Source organism: Neofelis nebulosa, chromosome 4 (assembly GCF_028018385.1).
Source record: "Neofelis nebulosa isolate mNeoNeb1 chromosome 4, mNeoNeb1.pri, whole genome shotgun sequence".
In the NCBI taxonomy this organism is placed as follows: domain Eukaryota; kingdom Metazoa; phylum Chordata; class Mammalia; order Carnivora; family Felidae; genus Neofelis; species Neofelis nebulosa.
The window spans coordinates 7,021,484-7,044,669 of NC_080785.1; the positions used below are offsets into that span (position 1 = coordinate 7,021,484).

Here is a 23,186-nt window from a genome sequence, read left to right on the forward strand (position 1 = left end):
GTGGGAGGAGATGGGGGCCAAACCGGATTGGAGGGTGGGGGGCAGGAAGAGGCTGACAGGCTTGCCACAGTCGGCCAGAAGGGCAGCAGAGGCCCTGAAGCAGAGAGGAGGTGAGGAGGGGAGAGGGCCCCAGAGGCAGCTAGGTGAAAGGAGGGGCCACAGGGAGCAGCTCCAAGGGTGAGATCTGTCAACCCAACTGTCCGTCTGTCCGTCTGTCCGTCCATGAGCCTTTGCTATAAGGCAACACCCTGGTATCTTTCACCGAGGGGGCTTCTGTTTCCACATCTGTAACCTTCTGGTTCTAAGACCGCCAGTACACCGGAGTTCTGGGGGTGGGTCCATGCCTCAGGCAACCCCAGTCGTGGGCTGGGGTGGGCTGGGGTGGGCTGGGGGATGGGATCAGAAGGGCTGGGAGAGGGGTGGTGGGGAAAGGCCCCAGAAAAGAAGTTAAAGGAGACTTCTGCCTAAAGAAGAAAGCCATGGTAGGGCGGAGCTGAGACCCCGGTTTGGTTTCGGGGATCAGGGCTACATAGGGCCGATGGCCACAGGCAGCCCCAGCACAGGGAGGGTTAAGCATCCTCCGGGTTCCCACCCTGCTCTGGGCCCCTCCCTTGTGTTTACGTCCTCCCAAAAATATTCTGCCTCCAGCTGGCCTCCTTCTGTGTCCTGCCCCTCCCCCTTGAGTTAGCCTTGGGGGCCCGAGGGGGTGCCAGGGCCAGGGCTCCCAGGACTAGGAGGGAGCCAGCAGGCTCGGGCGTGCTGGGGCAGAAGCGGACCCGGAGAGGCTGAGGTGGGGGAAGCAGAGAGGAGCTCTGGGGGGCGCAGGCAGGAAAGGGGACTGGATTCACACGGGGAGAGAAAAAATGCTTTAGGAAACAGTGAGGCGGAACCGTGGTAGTGGGAGACAGGAGGGCTTCCCGGGCTCTTGGCCTGAGGACAAAAGCCAGCTCAGCATCTAGCCGGGACAAGGCCAACCGTGGGCTGAGCTGGATCCAGGGCAAAGTGGGGGGTGGGGTGGAGAGGGGCGCAAGGACGAGGGGAATACCAGGGGAGTCTGGACAAGAGGGCCACTTCCTGCCCCTCCACCTCTGCCTCCCCCACCAGCTGCAGGGCCCGGGCTGGTGGCTCCTCTGGCTGAACACACTCTCTGCAAGGCCAGGGTGACAGAGGTGAAGCCATGTGGCAGCTGCTGATCCCCGTGGCCCTGTGGCTGGGCATGGTGGGCCTGGGCAGAGCGGAGCTCACGGCAGCCCAGCAGCGGGGCCTGCAGGTGGCCCTGGAAGAATTCCACAAGCACCCGCCTGTTCAGTGGGCTTTCAAGGAGATTGGCGTGGACAGTGCCACGGACACGGTTAGTGGCACTGCCTGGGGAGGGGAGGGGTGGGGGCAGGAAGCAGGTGCAGAAGTGCTTGGGCTCCGAGCACCCAGCTCTCCAGAGGCGGCCGGCATCCCAGCCGCCTTCTCAGATGTGCTGTTTCACGCAGGGGAGGAGGGGCAGGTCACATCTAGGGACTGCTGGGCCCGCTCAGCCGGCTGCTGGTCTTTGTCTGTCGGCAGCTCTTCCCTGCAGGGACCTTTGTGAGGCTGGAATTTAAGCTCCAGCAGACGAGCTGCCGGAAGAAAGACTGGAAAAAAGCTGAGTGCAAAGTCAAGCCCAATGGGGTGAGTGAAGGTCTGTGTGTGTGAGAGAGGAGAGAGAGAGAGAGAGAGAGAGAGAGAGAGAGAGAGAGAGAGAGAGGGAGATGGGGGCATTCACTCGGTGCGAGCGTATGTCATCGGGGTCCAGCAGGAAGCCCTGAGGTTGGGGCAGCCTCCCTAGAGGCTGACCTGGCTGTGTGGGCCCCGGGTCATGGCACTGTGGGCGGCCAGGGCCGGGACAGGCAGGAGCAGAGAGGATAGATGTTCTTCAGGGAGAGTCCTCCTCCTGTCCGAGCTCCTCTCTCCGGCTTCCAGTCACTGGTGGAAGAGGCCCACGGTATGGGGTTTGCCGGGTCCCCATCCCAGGCCCGGTGAACTCCCCACTTTCGTGAGTCTTCAAGTAGACACAGCCCAGCCTGGACTGATTCGTAACAGGGCTTGACTGTATTCTGTCACCTCGGGGGCACAGCCCTTGCCACGGGGGAGTCCCCAGGCTGGGAGTGACACGATCTGGGAGATCCAGTGCTAGTCCCGGCCCTCCCAATCACCAGCCTGTGACTGTCAGCTCCTTGAAGGCCTCAGTTCCCTCCATCTGTTAAGGGAGGGACTGGATTATACCAGTGACTTTTTCCAGACTTTTATGTCATGACCCTTGTATTCAAATCAAATCCTAGAAGAAAATGCAAATTAATATATCAGTAGAGTGGCTCTGGTCAAAGTCCGGTGGGGAGAGTCCGTCTGGGGAAGGAGTCCTGCCTGCACACACACCATTAGCTTGAGAGCTGCAGGATGGGCCCCGACTTGTGAGATCTCCCCGTCCTGGGGCGGGCCTGGCCCGCAGGACCCCTTGCCTCTCCGCCCTACAGCCTGCTGGGAGCAACCATCCCCATGGCACGCGGCCCCCAGTTTCCACCCCGCCGGGGCCACAGGACTGCCCTGACCTCTTTCCTCCCCCGGCCCCATGCTCCCCTCCCCAGAGGAAGCGGAAATGCCTGGCCTGCATCAAGCTGAACTCTGCAGACAAAGTCCTAGGCCGGATGGTCCACTGCCCCATACTCACACAGGTCCAACGGGTAAGAGTGGGCAGAGGAGGAGGTGGAGAGGAGCGGGGAGGAGGATGGCAACAGGGAGGTGAGGAAGGGGTGAGGAGGTTGTGAAGGAGGGTGGGGAGGGGTTCTGGGCCTGGCCCCGCTATTCCATAAGGGATGTGGAGGCTGGCGCCACCCTCCCCGGGGCGCCGCTGCAGGGACAGTGGGGACAGCGGGACAGCCATGGGCCTGAGCCACTGCTGGCGCTGGCAGGAGCCTGAGGAACAGCACGAGGGGCAGTGCGGCAGGGTGGAGCGTGCAGGAGAGGACCCCCACAGCTACTACTTCCCGGGACAATTTGCCTTCTTCAAGGCCCTGCCCCCCAGCTGAGGCCTGCCGGTAGGTGGCCAGGACAAGGGGGACTGGGCGGAGGTGGGACAGCCCTCCAGTGGGTGGAAGCTGGGCCAGGGTGGGGCCCAGGGAGGAGGCGGGGGGGGGGGGGGGGGGGGAAGGGGGAAGGATTCAGAGCCTGGGAAAAAGGCTTGGACCGACCCAAACAGCCTCCCTCACACCCAAATCTTAGCTTCTCTTTCCTTTCCTCTAGAATTTTGTCCCGCTCCCCGGACAGCAGGAGGGAACCAGTGAAAGACCCACCTCCCATCCCTGCGCCCAGGGAGGACGATCCCATTATCCCTGAGCTAATAAAACCGCTCTCCCAGATTCGTGCTCTCCTCCTCTTGTATGGCCTCCTTCTCGGCTCAACTGTGGGAGTGAGGTCTTACAGGAGGGACAGGAGACTTCCAGTCCGTGATGGGGAAAATGAAGCTCACGCACGAATGACAGGCAGCGATGCTTCCGCCAAAAGAAAGATTTAATAGGGATCAGCGAGGGTGAGGATGGGCAGCGAAGGCTCCAGGGTCCCACGGGACAGGGGGGACCACAGCAGAGGGTCCTCTGAACAGGCAGCTTTGCAGGGTGGAGGACGCCAGCTTCGGTGCTCTGCCGCGTCCTCTCCCCAGGACTGGCCGGGACAGCAGACACGCGCGCCCTGCCTTTCTTACCTTTAGCCTTAGGAAAAAGCGCCTTCCTTCCCTTAAGTCTCAGACCCGCACAGCCACGGGTGGCAGCGGCTGTGGACGCGGCTCAGCATGCAGCCTCCTCCCGAGCCGCCCAGCGCAGGTGGCAAACAGCCTCACGCCGCCAGCCGCTCGAGGACGGTCCTCACCCATGCTAGAGGCCGCCGAGGTGGTGTGTCCTTGAAGTGCGTGGAGGGTCGGTATGGGATCTTCCTTGAGGTGAGGGTAGGAGGGAGGGGCTGCTCTTAGGAACACAGGTAAACAAAGAGCCCAACTTGCGGCCCGGTGGCCAGCGTGATTAAAGCGCACAGACGCGTACCGAGGCAGGAGAGGAGACGTGGGCAGCTGGGCCGCAGCGTGCCGAGGGTCCCATGCTCAGCTGTCACGAGCCATGGGCATATTCAAAACACAAAGGATGAGGCGGCGCCCGCAGGGCCGAGCGCCTGCTCGGCCCGGGCCAGGCTGTCGCTGGCCTGGCGGTCCAGCTCGTGGCACTCCCGCAGCGTGTCCTGGAACTGCCGGCACGCCTCCTCCAGGATGGAGCTGCTCCGGGGGGGCCATGACTCCCAGTACCCTGGCTCTACCCAGGGCTGCGCCTCGGCGGCTCTCGGGCCCGGGCTGGAGCCGGGGCGCAAGGAACTGTCCAGGTCCCGGCACAGCTGGTAGAACTCACTGCCACGCCCGGTCACGCGCTCACCATCGATGACCTTCAGGCCGGGCAGCAGCTCTCGGACCAGCGTGGAGTAGGAGGGGCTGGCGCACAGCGGGTTGCCGAGTCGGGCCAAGGGGTCCCGGAGCCGCAGGCACTCGAGGCCCCGCAGGCCGGCCAGACACTGCAGCTGCCCAGGGGTGGCCAGCAGGTTGCCCGCGGCATTGAGACTCTGCAGGTTCTCACAGGCGGCCAGCGGCTCCAGCCCCGTCAGCCGGTTGTCGGAGACATTGAGCACCACCAGCCGGCGCAAGGAGGCCAGCGGGCCCAGCTGGGTGAGCGCGTTGCCGGACAGGTCCAGCCACTCGAGAGCCAGGCACTCCCCCAGGCAGCCCAGGTCCACCAGCCCCAGGCCCCGAAGCTTCAGCAGCAGGATGGACTCCAGGGCGAACTCACCCGAGCGCGACTTGAGCAGCTGCGGTGTGACTCGTGCCCCGTCCGCCTCTCCTGGCTTCTCAGCCTGGGGCTCCATCAGATGCGGTCCGTCCAGGCGGCCCCGGGTCCTGGTCCTGTCACAGGGACGTGGGTGCCGGGAGGGGTCAGCTGACCGCACGCCCAGAAAAAGGCACCCTCGAGTCTGCCCGGGCCAGGGCCGGAGGCCTGTTTCCAGCACCGCTGCTCAAGGGCCGGAGGCTCCTGAGGAGAGACAAGCAAACAGTGAGCAGGCCTCTCCTGAGCGTCCTGAGTCCGCAGCCGTCGACGGCACCAAGTACCGCCCAGCCTCTGCCACTGAGGCAGAAAGCGAGCTGGCCCAGCAAGACTTGATGCCACAGAGCCCCCCTGAGGGAGGCGGGCCAGGCGCAGGCCCCCACCTAAGCGGGGGGCCCTGACGAGGCTCGAGCAGCTACCGCCATAGCGGACGCAATTCAGATTCTTCCCCTTTTCCGTATCTGCACCGGGAGGCAAAATCTCTAAATTTTCCTTTTTCGGCAACCGCTCTTTATGATCTATCTTTATGAATTCTGAGGTGTTTCTTTTTAACTATTTTAGTTTTTTAAAATTTTTTTTTTCAATTTTTTTAATTTATTTTTTGGGACAGAGAGACACAGAGCATGAACGGGGGAGGGGCAGAGAGAGAGGGAGACACAGAATCGGAAACAGGCTCCAGGCTCCGAGCCATCAGCTCAGAGCCCGACGCGGGGCTCAAACTCACGGACCGCGAGATCGTGACCTGGCTGAAGTCAGACGCTTAACCGACTGCGCCACCCAGGCGCCCCAATAACTATTTTAGTTTTTTAATAGATTATAGGTCACCACCACCAACAATCTGTTTTGTTTCCTTCCATATGCAGACACAAAAGACAGCACGATAGGCCTTGCTTCGTTCTCTCAAAAATGTTCTTTTAATTTTTTTTTTTTTAATGTTTATTTATTTTTGAGACAGAGAGAGACAGAGCATGAACGGGGGAGGGTCAGAGAGAGAGGGAGACACAGAATCGGAAGCAGGCTCCAGGCTCTGAGCCATCAGCCCAGAGCCCGACGCGGGGCTCGAACTCACGGACGCGAGATCGTGACCTGAGCTGAAGTCGGACGCTTAACCGACTGAGCCACCCAGGCGCCCCTCAAAAATGTTCTTGGCTCAATGTTTTATTTTTATTTTATTTTTAATTTTTTTTTAATGTTTATTCATTTTTTGAGAAAGAATCCAAGTGGAGGAGGGGCAGAGAGTCGGGGACAGAAGATCCAAAGCGGGCTCTGGCCTGACAGGCTGACAGCAGTGAGCCCGATGTGGGGCTCGAACTCACGAACTGCGAGGTCATGACCTGAGCCCAAGTCGGATGCAACCGGCCGAGCCACCCAGGCACTCCCCCACCCTTTTAAAAATATTTTTAACTGACCCAATGTTTTTTTTTAAAACATTAGCAATGCATTCAGAATGGTCTCCAGATTGCATAGGCCAACGTGTAACCTCTGGTTGCAGCTGTGGGGCCTGAAGGCTCAGCTCTCAGTCCAATGAGGAGCCTGAGGTCAAGGGAAGGAAGGGACGGTGACGGCCCCGGGAGCAGGTGCAGCACTGCCAGTCCTGATGCCATTGCTCTCCACCCTAGCCTGCCAAACTAGCTCTTTACTCCAGCATCGACGGAAGGGCATCAATCCCTATGTGCCAGACAGAATGGTCCTACCTGCAAACATGACGTCATTTCCTAAGAACGCAAGTGGAGGAAGGCCAGGCAAAGAAGCCATCCTGGATGGAAGGACCGGGGTAGCACCTGGGTTCCGGGAAGGCAGGGGAAGGAGGGCCTTTCCAGTTACCAATGGCCGTGGGCCAGCATGAGCCTAGGCGCCAGTGCAAGACCACGGGCAGGAGGGAGGAGGCCTGGGCGGGGGGACATCGGCAATGCCGGCCACAGAGGGGTCAAGGTTTGAGCAGAGAGAAAACAAGAAGGGACCTCTGCTCCAAGTGGCAGTTTCCCAACCCTGCAGACTCTAGCCGGGCCTGGGCCAGGCAGGGTGACGCCTGCAAGGAACCATGGGACCATTCACTCCTGTTTATAAAACCTGGGTTCCAGGGTGTTGACCAGTCCCAAGTCTGTGTTTACACAATCAATGCAGTTTTTTAGTTCCCTCTCCAAGGAAACCGGGCCCAGAATTCCTCCCACACCCCCACCAGGGAGCTGGGGAGGCTGCTAACAGATCTGATCCGCCTCCCCCATGGCTTTACCTAACTCCTTCTAGTCCGCAACACCCCTTCATTTCCACTTCATTTCTTTCCAAAAGCGATTCCAGGCATCCACTAAGAGGTCTGGTTCACTGTATTCAAAAGGGGTCTGCTGGGGCTTGTAAGCAGTGAGACGCGGTCAACTTTGCATCCACTTAAAACTGTCACCCATGGGGGTGAGGGGTGCGAGAGGGGCACCAGACACTAGAACCTGCCATAAAAGCACTGGAGAGACAGGGCTTCACGGAAGGCAGCGAGCACTGAAGCGTGCAGAACAGCTTCCAAGGGTCTAGCCACGTCACTGGATGCAGGGGCTCCCTTCCCCGACATGTGGGGCACATGGGACAGCCTGAGGGAGGGGGCAAGAAGACATCCAGCTGGAGGTGACCGTGTGCATCGGGCCTAGGAGGCAGTCGAAGCTCTAGGCTGAAGGGACTCAAGCGTCATCTGCAGAGGTGCCCAGGGAGAATGTGTGGCTCACGGGCCAGGCTTCTGGAGGACACAGACCTCTTTAAGTATCTGCAGGCCTCTGTCCGGGATTATGCACAGTCTCCCAACCACACGCTATTTTGGGGGTGAATGTGGTCAGGAGCCCCTGGCGCACAGAGAAAGGGAGCAGTCATGGGCCGACGTCGAAAGAACACCAACATTTATGAGGCTGAGTGGAGGGCACTGACGAGCAGCCAGAGGGAGGCGTGCAAGGACCCAGTGACGGACACTGTTCCAACGCCCACCAGACTCAGAGATGAGGCCCCCGGGCAGAGGCAAGCCCACAGACTGACCACGACGGTTAGGGAGCCATGCCCTGGAGAACCGGCTCGATGACCGTCTAGACGGAGATGGCTGCTGTGGAGGGAAAGGACGGGAGGACCGGGTAGGGGCGGTGGTGGGAGGAAGGGAGGAATTGTACGTGCTCCCCACGTTACAGCTGGGAAGAACGCTTTTTGCAGGAGAGGAAACAGAGGAGCAAAGAGCACATTAACTGGAAATCGGGACTTCTGTGCCCCCAAGTCCTGCCTGGGGGGAGACATGTGGCCCTCCAGCTCACCGCCCCACGCCCCATGCCCCCCGCCCCCGCCGATGACAGTACTGCATAGTCACCAAGGTGAATCCCTGACTCTCCAGTGCACAGACCTCTGCTCTGCCCCCAGTCCCATGCTCCCTGTAATCCGCACGCCTCAAGCAGGCAGGCAGGTCTGGGCCCGACCGACCGAGCGCCCTCCCACCTGCTGTGCAAACCCAGCTGACACACAGGCGGCAGCTTGGAGCGGGTGGGCCCTGCTGAGGGAATTGGCTCATCCACGCCAACCCCCTGCAACGCTCACCCCTGAACATCCAGAATCCGAGTCCTCCTATCCTGGTCCAACATGTGTCTGCGGACAGGATTTGGTCACACGGATGGGACCATGACTAAGGCACAGAGGACATTCGTCTCTCCTGCAGGAGGCCACCTTCCCTCGTTCCGAATCGCCACTGCTGAGTCTCAGTTTACCTACCTAGCAAGTGGGCTGGCAAATGGTGCCCAGGAGCCAGCCAAGGCAGGACACAGCTACAGCCAAGGGGGAACCGGTTAACACAGCGCACAAGTGGACAGTCCCACGGCTGCTTCAGTGAACCTGGAGACCCTTCCTCTGGCCCATCGCCTCCCATCCCCAGTGGAGTTCAGGGTTCTTTACCACAGCACGACTGCCATCCGAGACCGGGTGAGTCTCTGTCATGGCGGTGATCCTGCGCATGGCAGGTGTTCAGCGGGGTCCCTGTGCCACCCACATAGGTGTGCGGCACAACTTACAGTCACTTTTGGACAGAGTTCACCTTTTCTATGCATAAACCACTAGAGACAAATTAAGCAATGGATGAATGGGAAATGACATCACCCTGGGGAAGAAAAAAAGGGCAATGTGTCAAGAATCGAGAACCTATCCCTATTCCCTCCAAACAGGTGGAGGGAGGACTCTGGCCACCTCTGTCTAATGCCCTAGGGTGCAGCATCCTGCCCTCCCTCTGATGCCGGACACACTTCCCACAGGCAGACTTTCAGGGCGTCAGACGAGGTCGGCCTCGCTGTTCTGCTCCCCGTCGGCCAGGTCTCCACTGGGGAAGATGAGGGCAGGGGCGGGGTAGTCGGGGAAATTCTCCAGGTTGCTCTTCAAGAAGAGGAGATGTTCAATGGTCCCCACTGGGAGAGGGGCGCCGTGCTCCGCAAGGGCAGGGCTGTCCAGGGAGGCACAGACGCTTCCAGAGAAGGCCCCCGTTGGGGGACAGGACAGGTAGACAGTGGCCAGTCTCGCCAGAGCTGGCCAGACCTCCTGCCTCTTCTCCCAGTAAACCAGCGGGTCCTCCTGGGCACCAACTGTCTCATTCTCACGCAGGTACTTCTTGACGATGACACTGGCCAAGTGGCTCTCGGTGGAGAGCGACGCTCCGCTTCTCTCGGACGCCAGCAGCCCCACGCTTTCCAGCTGTTCCAGCAAGCTCTTCTCCCTCTGGTCCAGCAGCAGAGACCCCGAGCCGCCGCCCCCCTGCACAGGCACCTTCTGGCCCTTCCCCTCGGCCCCGAGGCTCCTGGCGACTCGGCCGCTCGGGGTAGGGCCTGCACGCCTTGCCTTGGGGCTGTGCAGGGAGGGTGAGGGAGGCAAGGAGTAGTCAGACACCATGATCTCCTTCACCTTGTACACGAGAACCTGCTTCCAGTGGTCAATGTCAGCCCCCGTGGGCAGGATGGACTCGATCTTCCCCTTGAAGCGGGGGTCCAGGAGGGTCGCCAGCACAAACTCCTTGCGGTGGAAGAGCTCGTTGAGCTGGCCGTCTGTGGAGAGCTGCAGGGCCAAGCCCTTGGCCAGCCGGACGGCTGCCCCCACCTCCCCGCCGCCCTGCTCCTCGAAGTGCCGGTTAACCTGCTCCAGGAAGATATGCAGGTAGCGTAGCTGGGGCAGCACCTGGCTTAAAGAAGCCCGCGCGGAGCTCGCCTCGCGGACCGCCACCCAGAAGGGCTGCAGGAGCGTGACCAGACTGTCCGTCAGGCTCCAAAACGTAGTCGACAGGGCCGTCCCAGCCTTGCCCAGCTGGTGTCGCCTCTCGTACTCTTGCAGGGGCCGCTGCTGCCTCACCAGCCACTCCAGCAAGCAGTAGGCGGACACCCAGTGGTCCGAGAGCTCCCAGAAGGGCTGCTGGGCCGGGAGGCCACGCTGCCGCTGCAGCTGGCTGAGGAGCTGCCGGGCCTCCGCGGAGCCCTGGAAATGGCTGCAGATGGCCCGCACCGTACCCAGGATGAGCTGGACGCTCTGATGGTGACGCAGGAAGTTCCTCACCAGGGAGTCGAGGCAGTGGGCAAAGCAGGGGAGGTGGGTGTAGCCCTCTGTCCTCACTGCCTGCTCCAGGCTGAGGCAGCCGCCCGACACCAGGAAGCCTGGCTGCAGGGAGCTGCGGCTGAGCCACAGGCCCACCTGCTCCCGTAGCTCCCCCTGCCTCTCCTCCGGAGAGCTCTCCTGGGGCAGGCCCCGAACCCACAGCACGGCCTGCCTTCTCAGGCTCCCCGACGCCACCCGCCGACTGCCCGGCTGTACGGCTCCCCAGTGGGCGGTGATGGCCACATAGTCCACAACCGTGTCCCGGGCAGCGGCGGACACGGTGAGGTGGACACAGCTGCCCTTGGCCCACTGCATCTCCCGACACACCTGCTCCTCGATCGCCTCACGGAGCAGAGGCAAGGCTCTCCCGCAGAAGAAGGCGGGAGGCGGCACGTGGTAGCAAGGGTCGACCTGGGCCATAAACCTTCTGAAAGGCAGCGATGACACAAAGGACAGCGGCAAAGCCAGGCTGCAGAGCAACTCCGCGATGCTGCGGGTCCAGGCCTGTGTTCGGGGCTGGCCGGGGGCATGGGTGCCACCCCGGCCCACCCCGACTGCCGGCGGGGAGGCGGCGGGGTCATCTCTGCAGGAAGGAGGCAAGAGTGGCGGAGCCAGTGACAGCTGCTCAGGCCTGCCCGCCGCCAGCTGCCTGCCACCGTCCACCAGAGGGGGAGCATCCATGCAGCATCCTGGTGACGGCAGCCCCTCGGGGGCAAGGCCAGCAGGACTTGCGGGCAGGCCCTTGTGCTTTCTCTCCTCGGCCCTGCCCTTCTTCTCCCCCGGGCTGGCTGCGGCTGGCCTTCTGTCTCTCTCTAGTCCGTGCTTACTCACCAAGTGACGGACCAGGCCTGAGGTTTGGAAATGACCCTTAAATTTGCCCAGTCTGATGCTGGCATGACACAGAGTGCAGGTGACGTGGCAGACGTCCTTGCAGTCAATGGTAAAGAACCGTCCGATGTCTGACACGGCCTTGTGACCTGCGGTGTCCGCGGGGCCGGGGGAATGCCCGGGAAAAGCCCAGCCCTTGGTCTCCGCTTTTAGAGTTCTGACCAGCTTCTTCAGGCAGGGTGGCTTGTCCCCGACAGCCGCAAGCAAGTGCCTCTTCTTCCACTTCTTGAGGCGTCGCAGCTCTCTGGCCAGATGGGCGATGAGGAGGTCAGCTCGCCTTGCCTTCTCACTCTCACCAGGCTGGCCCACCTCTGGCCTGTCCGCCCCGGCTGCCTGGTGTAGCGCTGGGGGAGAGGGGGACCGGCCAGAGCTGAGCGCTGGGGCCCTCGACTTCTTTCCCGTCGGCTCCCCCTCCTCCCTCTGCCCTCGTGCCTTCTGTTTGGACACCTTCTTCTCGGGCTGCCCAGGGGGCTCCTGCCCAAGCACAGACTTGAGGCTATAGAGGCCAGAGTCACCCTTTGGCTTCCTCCGCCCAGGGCTGGCCTGGCACTTTTCACGGGAGGCAGCTGGGTGCAGACCGGGCCTCCCCAGGTAGCAGGCTTCGCTCGTCTCACTGTGGACAAGTAGGCCCAGGGTGCCTTCCTCCTGCTCCTCCAGGAAAACTCCGTCAGGTGAAGGGACCGACGAGGAACTGGGGAGGGGATGAGGTCTCTTCCTCCGTAGGGGCAGATCTGTCTCACTCCCCTTCGGGGAGGCAGACAGTCCGATCTTGCTGTGGCCACTGACAGCCTTCTCTCCTATTTCTACAAACTCAAGTTTGACCTCGGTCTCCGGCAGGCGCCCCCCCACACCCCAGCCGAGTCCATGAGAGGTATTGGTAGCTCTGGTTTTAAACTTGGAGCTAGGAGAAGCCAGGGAAGCAGCTGGGCTCCTGGGTCTGGTCACGGAGGAGGCAGTACACACAGACGGCCCCTGCCCCACTGATCCTGAAGGTGTATGTCTCTTGGGGGGCTTCCCGATTTTTTCCACTTCCAACATGCTTGGGAACTTGGGGAAATGAGATGGGCCCAGGCTGCAAAGCAAGATGAAAAGAACGGCTCTCAGCTCCCCTACTCAACCGTGGGGACTCTGCGGGGAAGGCCAGAGGGGAGAAAAACGAACAGAGGACAGAGGCGTAGGGAGAGCCTAGGAAATCAGCCCCGGGACAAAACTCTCAAGACCGCAACCTCCTTGCTGAAGGCTGACATTCACTCCTCCAGACTGAATGGAACAGCCCTCAACCAGAATCCCCAGGGCCCTCTGTACGTTAGCAGTTTCTACATCCATCTTTGCCAAACTAACTGAGGTTTCTCTTTTTCCTTTCGATGTTTATTGAGAACCCAGCAGGCACTTGGCGATTCTGCCTGATTGTGGATAACGGAGAAGATCGGCAAGGTCCCTGCGTGCACGTGGCCTCCAGCTTGGCTGGAGAGACAGAAGTAAGAGACTGACCCGCACAACGGGGAGGTGCAGGAACAGAGGGGCGCCACTTGCAGCTGTGAGTCCCCAAGGAGGGGACCGACCTGGCCAAGAAGTCAGGCAGGTCTCCCTGGCGGAGGTGCAGGCGCCAGGTGCCGTCAGCTCAGGCCAGGAGGTGTGGAGCCCATGTCTCTGCATCCCGGGCACCCAGGCTGTGCCCGTCACCTGGCAGGGCATCAGAAACAGGTCATGATGCTGGGTACTGGGCGGTGAGGCCGCCAGAGGCCTTGCTTAGATCTTCTGAAATTCCTTCTCTAGAAATCAGCCTGCGTCAGGGACACAGGACAGCAGCACAGAACAGGGTAGCCCCTGATGCCAGTGACGCGTGCCCCCCAGTGTCCTGTCACTCCCCTCTCTCTGTCCTAGAGAGACTCCATGCTTTGGCTCTGGCCCCCACCGCTCGTCAACACCCTTCTTGCCAAGGCCACAGCGCCCCCCTCGGCACCGCGTCCAATGGACCTCTTTCAACATGTGGGGGCCGGCCCAAGTCCTCTGTCTGGAACGCCACCTTTCCGTCCGTGACCCTGGGATACCACACTTCCACCTGCACCTCCCCTGCAATCTCAGTTCTGGTCCCTCTTCCTCCGCCTGTTTCTTCCTGCTGTTTCCCAGGGTTCGCACCCAGGTCTCGATTCTCAGTTCACATACCCTCCCCAACGGGGGTTGTGTTTACACACTGACATGGCGAGCCTCTCTCTGGCTCAGATGGCTCTCTCCAGCTCCCGCTCACCTGTCTTCCTATAGTCACCTCACTCGTAAACGGGACAGTGTTTACCCAGATGCTCAAGCCCAGGCACGACCTTTACCTCCCTTCTCCTCGTTCGCTCTCCTAGAGATCAGGTCACAGTCAGATCCAGGCACACCAGAAAAGAGACACAGAGAAGTCAGAAGAGAAGTACGTGGAAAGGGAAGGAAAGAAAGAAAAAGCCCAGCGCGAGAATGCATCTCTCTAGACAAGGACAGACTCGCAGGTGACCTAATAGCTCACCACACACATCAGAAAGCAAGTGAAATTCAAGTCTCATCATGCCAAAATGAGATATGGATTAAACAGGAAGATTTAAAACCAGTACGTTCTGATACTGAGTGATGTTAAACATTAAAAAGAATCACCAGGCAGGCTCCACGCTGGGAGTGGAGCTTGCTTAAGATTCTCTCTCTCTCCCTTTGCCCCCTTACCCCCCACCAGTGCCCACCTTCTCCCCCACCCCTCTCGTGCACATGTACGTGGGGGGTGAAGGGGGGGAGGGGGAAACAGAGAAAAAGAAAAACAGAATCACCAGGGAGAGCAGGACTGCCTTTGTAGGTGACAAGCCCACTAAGGCGGCTCCGGGAAGATTCTGACCATAGAAGAGGGTGAGCGACGTGATGCTGAGCCCCTCCCAGCTGGGAAAACCTCAGAAGGATGAGAGGCATCACCCCAGGCCCACTGCCCAAGAACCCAGCTGCTGCCACACCGAATGTGTGACCCCCCCCCCAACGGGAGAGGCACCGTGGACAGGCTGGACGAAGGTGCCGCGAACTGTAAGACACCATCCCGGGGCCCGGGAGAAGTGCTCTGGGACATCAGAACCGGACTGGGCTTACCTCAGCTCTTATTTCATGGCTGTAGAACTGGAAATCCAGAGTGGGGGCGTGATGGCAGAGCGGACGACCAGGGCCGGCAGCAGGCCTCCGGAAGCGGCCTGTAGGCTTTACCACCACTGACAGCTCAGAGCGAGCAACTGAAACCTGGCCCAAGTCAGACCTGTGCTCACCAGTGATGGCCGAGAAAAGGAAAAAACCGGTGTGTTAGGACTGTGCCTGGCTCACACCAGTCCCGTTCTGTTCTCCAATGTGCCTTGTCCCGTCAGTACATCTTTTTTGGTCGATCCATTGGACCACTTAACAAGAATTCATCGGATACCTGCCGTAAGCCAGCCCCGTGCCCTGAAGACACAGATACAGGAGAGGAAGCACCCGGCTGGCACCCAAGGCTTAGGACAAGAAGACAACCTGGAAATGGGCTCATGGCACCAGACCACGGCAAGCGGTGTCCGCGCTGTGAAGGCCGGGCCTCGGCCTGACCTACAGATAAACGGATTCTGTGACACTGGACTTTGGACTCCGTCCTGCGAGGGGTCACTTACCTTCAGCTACTGCTTCAGGATCCTTAACTCCTAACGGACTCCCTGAGTATAGCTGGGACCTTGCGCGGGTGCAGTCGCCGATGGTAACACACCGCCTTCTCTTAAGCCACCAAAGCACACAAGGATGACAACGAGGCTGACACAGGGAGGACCAACTCGAATCGAAGTGAATCTAAGATGCAAAATTTGAAAGGAAAACCATTCAAAAACTCCAGTACTTTGGTTATCGGTAAGAAGTTACTTGTGACATTTCTCCTGAGAGATGACAAACGCACATTTGAGGACAGCTAGGACGCAGAGGCCCTCAGGCTACCCACTGAGCAGCATCACAAACACCGCAGCGAGGCCATGTGAGGCAGGCACGGTACACGGGGGGCGAGGAGGGCCGGGGCAGGTAGTGGCAGAGGGACTGGGGCCGCGGGGACAGTTTGGACAGCTCTTCCGGAGGCACATGTAGAGGAGAACTGGAGGACAGAGGGGGACTCCCTAGTGATCCCATTGACTAATGCAGGTCACTTTTGGATATACTGATTCACGGTTGTTCTGCAACAAATCTTTAGAAATACATGTGACAGATACGGGGTAGGGTCTGAGCTAAAGGTACAGATCCGTGTGAAAGCCTCCACAGAAACTAAGGAAAGGGCCGGAGGGAGAAGAGAGTGGCGGGTGGCTGTCCAGGCAACGCGGACACTGTAGAGAGGCCAGAAGGGGAGGGGACTTCCAAAATGACTGACAGGCAAAGACAGACACAGAAGAAACTAAAGCCAAGTTAGGAAAGCCAAGAGAAGACTCTCCAGGTAGGCCAGCCAGAGTCAAGGTCACTGCAGAGGACGAAGACGGAGACATGGCTGTGCAGTGAGAACTGGGGGACACAGGTGCCTGCCATGTCAGAGGTGGGGTGGGGAAAGGAGGGCCACACTTTGGAGATAAAAGGCTTGACTTCATCTCCAAACAGAGAAAGGGCGCAGTGGGAAGAGAGAAAAGAATATACATATACAGGAAAGAAGTGATGGCAGGAACTTTCTTTGGGAAAGGGATGCAGGGCACAGGCGGTGAGCGGGTTTATCTTTGGAGACGAGAATCTATTTTCTCTGAGAGCAAAGAAAGACGGACGGCTGCGGTGCCAGGCAAGCCCCTGAGTGCAGGTGGGGGAAGGAACTGAGGCAGTTTATGACAAGGAGCCTACAGATTCCCAAGGGGAAGCCACAGGTCTCCAGAGGCAGCAACCTGCTGGCTGAGACTGAGATGGCAGGTGTCTCTTGCATGTCTCCTACATCTGTGCAGCCTGCATGGATCAGGGGGCTCTCTTCTAACTGCACTCAGCAGCCCTTTCCCCATGTGCATGCCCAGAAGGAAAGGAACCACTTCCCTATTTCTCTGTGCCTGCCTTACCCCAGAGCCTTGTGCAGAGCTCAGCCTGCCCAGGGTATCCCATAACTATGCCACACCTTTCTCTCTGTTTTTACTGCCCAATCCCACCGACCAGCCCCCTCCTGTCTTAGCTCCTGAGCTGTCTATCCATCCCAGATCCCAGGACATTTCAAGGCACTTGCTGGGCCCTCAAGTCCTGGGTTCCTCATCCTCCACCCCCCACCCACTCACTTGCGGGGAGACAGAAAGGTGGTGAGAAAAAGAATGGGAGGAAGGAAAAGAGTAGAGCAAGTTACTATACATTTTGGGGTCTGACCACGCGCGAAGATTTGGCTCCCAGCAAACCCTAAGCGAGACGTTTTAAAGAATAATCGCGTGTCGTTAGATTTCACATTATGCCAAAGTGACAAAAGATGAGATCTGTTTTAAATTACACACCAGGAGAACCCGTTGCTGTGTTCTGCGAGGCTGCCTTCCATAACGGACTGAAGAGCATGAGGTCTGGAGCCAGGATACGTGGGCTGAAATCCTGGCGGCTACCCACTCAACAGCTACCTAAGATCCCACACTAGGGTGCCTCGGTTTTTTCACCTATACAACAGGGATAACAGCCCCCACCTCACAGGCTTGTTCCGTGAGCTAAAACATGTAGAAGCCTGTTTAAGGGCAGTCCCTGGCACAGAGCGAGACTGGACACGACCCGCTGTCCAATACATACAGCCTCACCGGGCGTGCTTTCGGCGCCTGGCACTAGCCAGGGAGGGAGACCCCGGGGCCTTCCGACGCGCCGGGAGGGGCTGGGCAAGGCGCCCCACCCTCCAGCCCCGGCGTCCGCGTCGGTGAAGCGGGACCGCAACGCCCCCTCCCCGGCTTACCTAGGGCCTGGGGTCCGGGAGGGGCCTGGCCGCCCGCTGAGACCAGGCCCGCGAAGCTACGAAGCCGGGCGCCGCTCCCGCCGACTGCTCCCGCCGCAGTCGGCAGCGACGAGCCCACCGCCCCACCGGCCACCGCGCCTCACCCCCAGCCACGGCGGGAGCCCCCGGAAGACACCAAAGGCCCAAAGGCCCAAAGGAGCCGGGGTAGGGGGCTCGACTTCCGGGACGCGCAGGGGCTACTTCCGGGAGCGACGCGCGCCCACCCCTGCCTGCGGATGGTACGCTCCTCCAGCTGGCGGCCTGCGCCCCCCAGTGCGCAGGCGCGGGCGGCCGCGGCCGGAAGCCCTATGATTGCGGGGTCCGCTCCGCCCGAAGTCGCACGTTCTTCTCACCGTGGCTGGGAAACCCTAGCACTAGTTTAATAGCGCTGCTTCAGCTGCGTGGCCTCGGAGAAAGCAGTCACACGCGCGAAGAGACAGCGGTGGCCTAGTCTTCCTCCCTAGCTGATGTCCAAGGCCCTTTCCGACCCGGGCTCCCTGCGCCCGGGGAAGATGCCCGAGTGCGACCCGCGCGCAGACAGACGCAACCGCAGCCATTGTAATGGACATGTTGTCGGGGTCTCTTCCAGCCTTGAAGGCTCGCGCGGCATTTCGGGAAGCCCTCCCGGGGTGTCTCCCGGGACGGTTTCCCACCGCTTGGCGGTGCCGCGAAGGCTTCGCCCATGTCTCCTGGGACGCGCTACCACCTCCGCAAACAGCCGTTCAGGGGCCACGGAGGCTGCGCCCCTTGGGTTGAGCAGAGAATGCCGTGTTCTTCCACGAAAGTGCCCAATTCTTGTCTCACTGGCTGCCTTGAGCTTCTTGGCAGCCCTAGGGTCAGACTGATGAAAGGGCCTAGGCTGGGGTCACTACCTAGCCTTGGGCAGTCGTTCCTAATCATCTTGCCAGGGGTGGTCTCGGTTTTTACCCTCATAGCGTCCCTCCCCTGGCCCCCAGCAAATCGACTCCAGGCTGGTCCAGTCCTCCTGTTTGGGCTAAAACTAGGACCTCTGCAACAAGAGTACACATCTTTACAATTTACCGAGTCACCTTTTAAAGTGTTATTTTTAAATTTAAGGGGGAGAGAGAGAGAGAGAGAGCATAAGTGCGCACAAGCCAGGGAGGGGCAGAGAGAAGACCAGAGAGGATTCCCAAGCCGGCTCCGCACTGTCACAGAGGAGCCTGATGCGAGGCTGGAACTCACCAATGGTGAGCTCATGACCTGGGTCAAAATCTATAGTCAGATGCTTAACCCACTGAGCCACCTAGGTGCCCCATCAAGTCATTTTTAATGTTACTTGATTCAGTCCATGTGCCAGCACCATTGTTTTCATTTCTGTAGCTTTGCACATCGTGACTCTGTCATACTTTCAAATACCTGGGAGTATCCTCAATACTCTGCTTTTCCAGTAATTTCCTGGTTATTTCTCCGTTTATTTTTTCCTGAGAACTTTAGAATAAGCATATCTAGGGGCGCCTGGGTGGCTCAGTCGGTTAAGCGTCCGACTTCAGCTCAGGTCAAGATCTCGCGATCTCGCGGTCTGTGAGTTCGAGCCCCGCGTGGGGCTCTGGGCTGATGGCTCAGAGCCTGGAGCCTGCTTCCGATTCTGTGTCTCCCTCTCTCTCTGCTCCTCCCCCGTTCATGCTCTGTCTCTCTGTCTCAAAAATAAATAAACGTTAAAAAAAATTAAAAAAAAAAAAAAAGAATAAGCATATCTACTCTAGTATTCCCGCCCCCGCCCCCCCCCCCCCCCCCATCTTTAGTGTTTTCATTGAGAGGACACTGCATTTGTAAGTTATGTCATGGACATTTGACAGGAAGCAGAAATGCAGATGCATAGAGGCGCCTGAGTGGCTCAGTCGGTTAAGCGTTTGGCTTCAGTTTGGGTCATGATCTCAGGGTTTGTGAGTTGGAGCCCACATCATGCTTTCTGCTGTCAGCTTGGAGCCCGCTTCTGATCTTGTCTCCTTCTCTCTCTATTCCTATTCCACTTGCACACACATGCACGCACACACGCTCTCTCACTCTCTCTCAAATAAACTTTTAAACAATAAAATAAGGGGGCACCTGGGTGGCTCAGTCGGGTAAGTGTCAGACTTTGGCTCAGTTCATGATCTCACGGTTCGTGGGTTCGAGCCCCGCATCAGGGTCTGTGCTGACAATTCAGAGCCTGGAGTCTGCTTTGGATTGTTATCTCCCTCTCTCTGCCCCTTAACCCCCTTACCCGCTTGCACACGCACGCACTCTCTCTCTCTCTCTCTCTCTCTCTCTCTCTCTCTCTCAAAAATAAACTTAAAAAAATAAAAAAGAAATACAGATACATAAACAGGCCCCAGGTATCTTTCTTGGTCCTCAATTCCCAGGTCATACTTCATATATCAAAATGCTTACAGTGGATCAGCATAGTGTCTGTGATGGGAACAAAAAGAAAAAAAAAAAAGGAAAAGGAAGCTGAGGTCCTGGCAGAATAGAGTGGCAAGGAACTAACATATATAAAAATAGTGTGATTAATAGCTTCCACTTACTGGTGAGCCAGGCATTTTAATCCATTCTCTTGGCTCATATTCCCAATCTCTCTGAGGCAGGCACTATTATTATTATACCAACTGAGCAGTAAAACGAAGATCATAAAGATTAAGTAACTTTCACTCAACTAACATCAATTAGTTGATGATGTTAGTGCTGGCTTGGTCCTAGCATTCTGTGGGGTTTTTTTGTTTGTTTGTTTGTTCTGAGCGATTCTTCTGCAGGTTCATTAACACAGAAAGTGGTCTGAGTTAGCCTAGACTTTGGTCATTTGCCCTCACTTTCCTGGTTTTAAAAGCAAAGCTGTGGTGTCTCTCAACTGACTTTGTTCCTGGAAGCCCCAAGGTTTATACACAAAGGTCACTTCCAGCACACAGACCTGGAGGTTATAACCACCCCTACTCGATTTCACCTCTGCTCACATTCCCATTGCTATCAACTAACCGATTTCTGTTCAAAGCAACTACAATTCATCAAAAGGCTTACTCTAGGGTCTAGAATAAGAGGTAACCCCTGTGGCCTGCATGACAGTACAGGTCTGTCTGTATCTTCTCTTCCTTGTTCAGAATCTGGGCTGATGGGTGTCTCTTGTACACACCGGAATATGCCAGATCTCTCGGGGAGGTGGAGGCGGTAAGAAGACACACAAGATTTTTGGAAGGCTTGTATCAGAGCAGTTTCAAGCTGGCAAGTTTCCTTAGCTCTTTGCCCTTTGGTTTTGATAGTGCCTGGCTCCTAGCAACTGCTCAGTGAACATTAGCCGTGGTTGTGGTTACATATCCTTGAAGGACATTCCACTCAGGCTATGTTATCCTCTGGAGGGTTGTCCCTGCTCCCCACTAACAGCGGTGCTCTAAGGCCACAACCTCTAACATGTGCAAGGCACCCCAGGGGTGGCATAAACCCGGCTCAGGAGGTTTAGCGCCTTTGTGAGAGCACTGCCCTCTGCTGGCCACCCTGTGTGTGTGCAGCTTAGCTTACCTTGGCTGCCTTTGGTGTTTCTTCTCTTGGGGTTCGGCCAGTCCCAGGGTGGTCGCCAAGGCTGTTTCCCTCCCTACTCTGCCACTAGGTATGGTGCAGGGGTTTCCTACTCTCTGCCACTTCCCATCTTTAGGAATCTTTTGCTTCATGCAAGTTCTCCGAGTGTCTGTCCGAGGAGACGTTCACTGATGAGCCCCCACGTGGCAGATGGCAGATGTTTGAAACGAACTACAAAACAACTCTCGGCACGTTTCAGTTCAAACCCTGCACAAAGAGACTCAACCAACCGCGTGTGGCTTCAGACAGCCTAAGGCTGGATACCCAGGGCAACGTAGCCCTGTTGGGTTCTTCTCTGAAAAAGCTCTGTCAGAAGAATTTACGGTCATTTCCAGCCAAAACCTGACCACAGACCTCTGACCCTCTGCCCTCTGTCCTTTCTTACAGCATTTACTAAAAACGCTTGCAGTCGTGAATCCTTCTTCTGTCCCTCTGAGAGATATATACGTATCTCCTGCAATCCAGTGACGTCTCCCTCCAGGACATGAACCTCAGTCTTCCGAAATGAAATCAGGAAGGATCGGGTCCCAGTCTCTGTGGGAGACACAGGTGGCCTAGTGGCACTTACACTAACCAACCCTTTGTGATTTCTCACTTTCCTGACTTACTTGAGCCCTCACTCTCCCTTTAAACTGCCTGTCACCTCGGCACAGATAAGAGGGAGCTCAGATTTCCCTTACTATCAGTAGTTACAGAATAAAACCTGCTTCTCACTGCTTTAACTCATGTCCAGCCATGCTGGTCTTTGACAAGACCTGTTCATCTTGCAGTTTCTGCCGTGGGTGCAGGGGTGAAAGCTTTGATAGGAATGCAACCCTCACCCAGTGGGTGGGCATCGGATCCTGGGAGTCATGCACCCATGCTCTCAGCTGCTCTCCCTTCTCCCTGGATGGCTGTGCAGGCAGAAAGGAAGGGAGCGGAGGGAAGGACCATGCTGGGGAAGGGTCTGCCAGCCCCAAGCTGCTCTGTTCGGAGGTGGCCTGGAGAGCGCGGGATGCTCCCCAGGACCGCACCTGAACAGAGGAACAGACACACATCCTGAGAGAGTCCGGAGGAGCGGCCGCAGTCTGATGCCAGGGAAACTGAGAAGCCAGGGAAGGGAAACTGCGTGGGAAAGCAACCGGATGTTACCCCCCACCTCCCCAACCCTGGGCCTGGGCCAGTGATCTTCAGCATCCCAGACCTGAGACCCTAAGGGGGGAGTGGCTAGGGGGAGCAGGGAGCCCAGAGGGTGGGGCTGGCTTAAGTTTCAGCTGCAGAGATGGAGATGCCACACAGCCTTATGGGGTACGTCCCCAGGGACCCAGGAGAAGTGACCCAGGAAGGTCCCCTTGTTGTATCACTCCCTTTCTCTCTCTTGGGCTTTCTGAAGTCGCTGCTGTCCCCGGTCTCCCCTCCCCCTTGACCTCTGGGGGGGTGGCGCCCTCTGAGGCCCTGGACCTTCCTTCCTCTTGAACCACTTCCAGGAATCCTCTGGTGGTTCTACTCACCCAGCTCTCCTCCCGTCCCCTTGAGAACCTCTTGTACGCCTGACAGGAGCCCTTCTTTATCTGCCCACCCCGTGATCGCTGGCATTCCCGGGGTCTCACACTGCACCCCACTCCACGGGCTCAGGGACCACCGTTATTTTCTGCTGAAGACTCTCAGCTCTTCAGGCCACATCTTCCTCCTGACTTTCAAACCCACTCACCTGACCACTCATTGGACATCTCCACACGGATGCCCTGGACACGTCCGACTCACCAGGAAACAAAGGAGACCACAGGCCACCATTTCCCCTCTGAAACTGTTCCTCTGTGGCCCCTCACGGAGCCCATCAGCCAGCAGCCCCGGGACCTCCGTAGCTACTGCTCACTGCAGGGCCCCGCCCAGAGCTCAGAACCTTCTGCATCCATCCCCGCCTGCCCCTCTCCCACAGCCAACAGGCTGGTCACCTGCAGCCCTGACCAGACCTTCCAGCTGCCCCCTCGCCTCCGTCCTCACCACCACGCTCCACTGGGACCCTATAGACAGGCTCCTGTCCGTGACACACCCTATAAAAATCATCCTAGAAATCAAATTGGGTCACGTCACTCCCCTGCCTTAAAACCCTTTCATGGCTTTGCTTTGCCCTTTGGGTCAATCCAAGCTCCTCAGCCGGTGACAAGCCCTCAGTGGTCTGGTCCCTCATTCCTCCCAGTGCCTCCCCACCCCCAAACCTCTTCCGTCTCTGCGCAAGAACCACCCTCCCTGGCCCTGGAGGACCAGTGTCCTCTGCTCAGTCTGCTCCGGCCCCTGCAGGAGGGGCAGGGGCGGGCAGACTGGGTGCACTCAGGTATTCAGGAACGAGGCAGGACACGCTC

The 23,186-nt window shown here is 58.3% G+C and overlaps 2 protein-coding genes across 10 annotated transcripts; one reads left to right on the forward strand and one right to left on the reverse strand.

Moving 5' to 3' along the window:
• On the forward strand, positions 1-3,386 carry RARRES2 (retinoic acid receptor responder 2). 4 transcript variants are annotated; one of them, XM_058723887.1, is made up of 6 exons: positions 1-110; positions 1,105-1,351; positions 1,558-1,662; positions 2,616-2,711; positions 2,940-3,065; positions 3,271-3,386. In XM_058723887.1, the coding sequence occupies exons 2-5, from the start codon at positions 1,178-1,180 to the stop codon at positions 3,054-3,056; spliced, it is 492 nt and encodes a 163-aa protein (XP_058579870.1). In that variant the 5' UTR covers positions 1-110; positions 1,105-1,177; the 3' UTR covers positions 3,057-3,065; positions 3,271-3,386. The 4 variants fall into 4 exon arrangements, with proteins under 4 accessions (XP_058579870.1, XP_058579871.1, XP_058579872.1 ...); XM_058723888.1 differs by having other exon boundaries at positions 66-177; XM_058723889.1 differs by lacking the exon at positions 1-110 and adding an exon at positions 212-332.
• A 133-nt stretch (positions 3,387-3,519) lies between these two features.
• LRRC61 (leucine rich repeat containing 61) lies at positions 3,520-17,880 on the reverse strand. Of its 6 annotated transcripts, XR_009260137.1 has the most exons (5): positions 17,242-17,874; positions 14,996-15,167; positions 14,454-14,613; positions 8,607-12,420; positions 4,928-5,087 (listed from the first exon to the last, which is right to left on the reverse strand). XR_009260137.1 is itself a non-coding variant. In XM_058723884.1 (4 exons), the coding sequence occupies exon 4, from the start codon at positions 4,921-4,923 to the stop codon at positions 4,144-4,146; it is 780 nt and encodes a 259-aa protein (XP_058579867.1). In that variant the 5' UTR covers positions 4,924-5,087; positions 14,454-14,613; positions 14,996-15,167; positions 17,242-17,825; the 3' UTR covers positions 3,520-4,143. The 6 variants fall into 6 exon arrangements, 4 of the variants coding, with proteins under 4 accessions (XP_058579867.1, XP_058579868.1, XP_058579865.1 ...); XM_058723884.1 differs by lacking the exon at positions 8,607-12,420 and having other exon boundaries at positions 3,520-5,087; positions 17,242-17,825; XM_058723882.1 differs by lacking the exons at positions 4,928-5,087; positions 17,242-17,874 and adding an exon at positions 16,805-17,106 and having other exon boundaries at positions 7,743-12,420.
• Between the last annotated feature and the right edge of the window lie 5,306 nt (positions 17,881-23,186).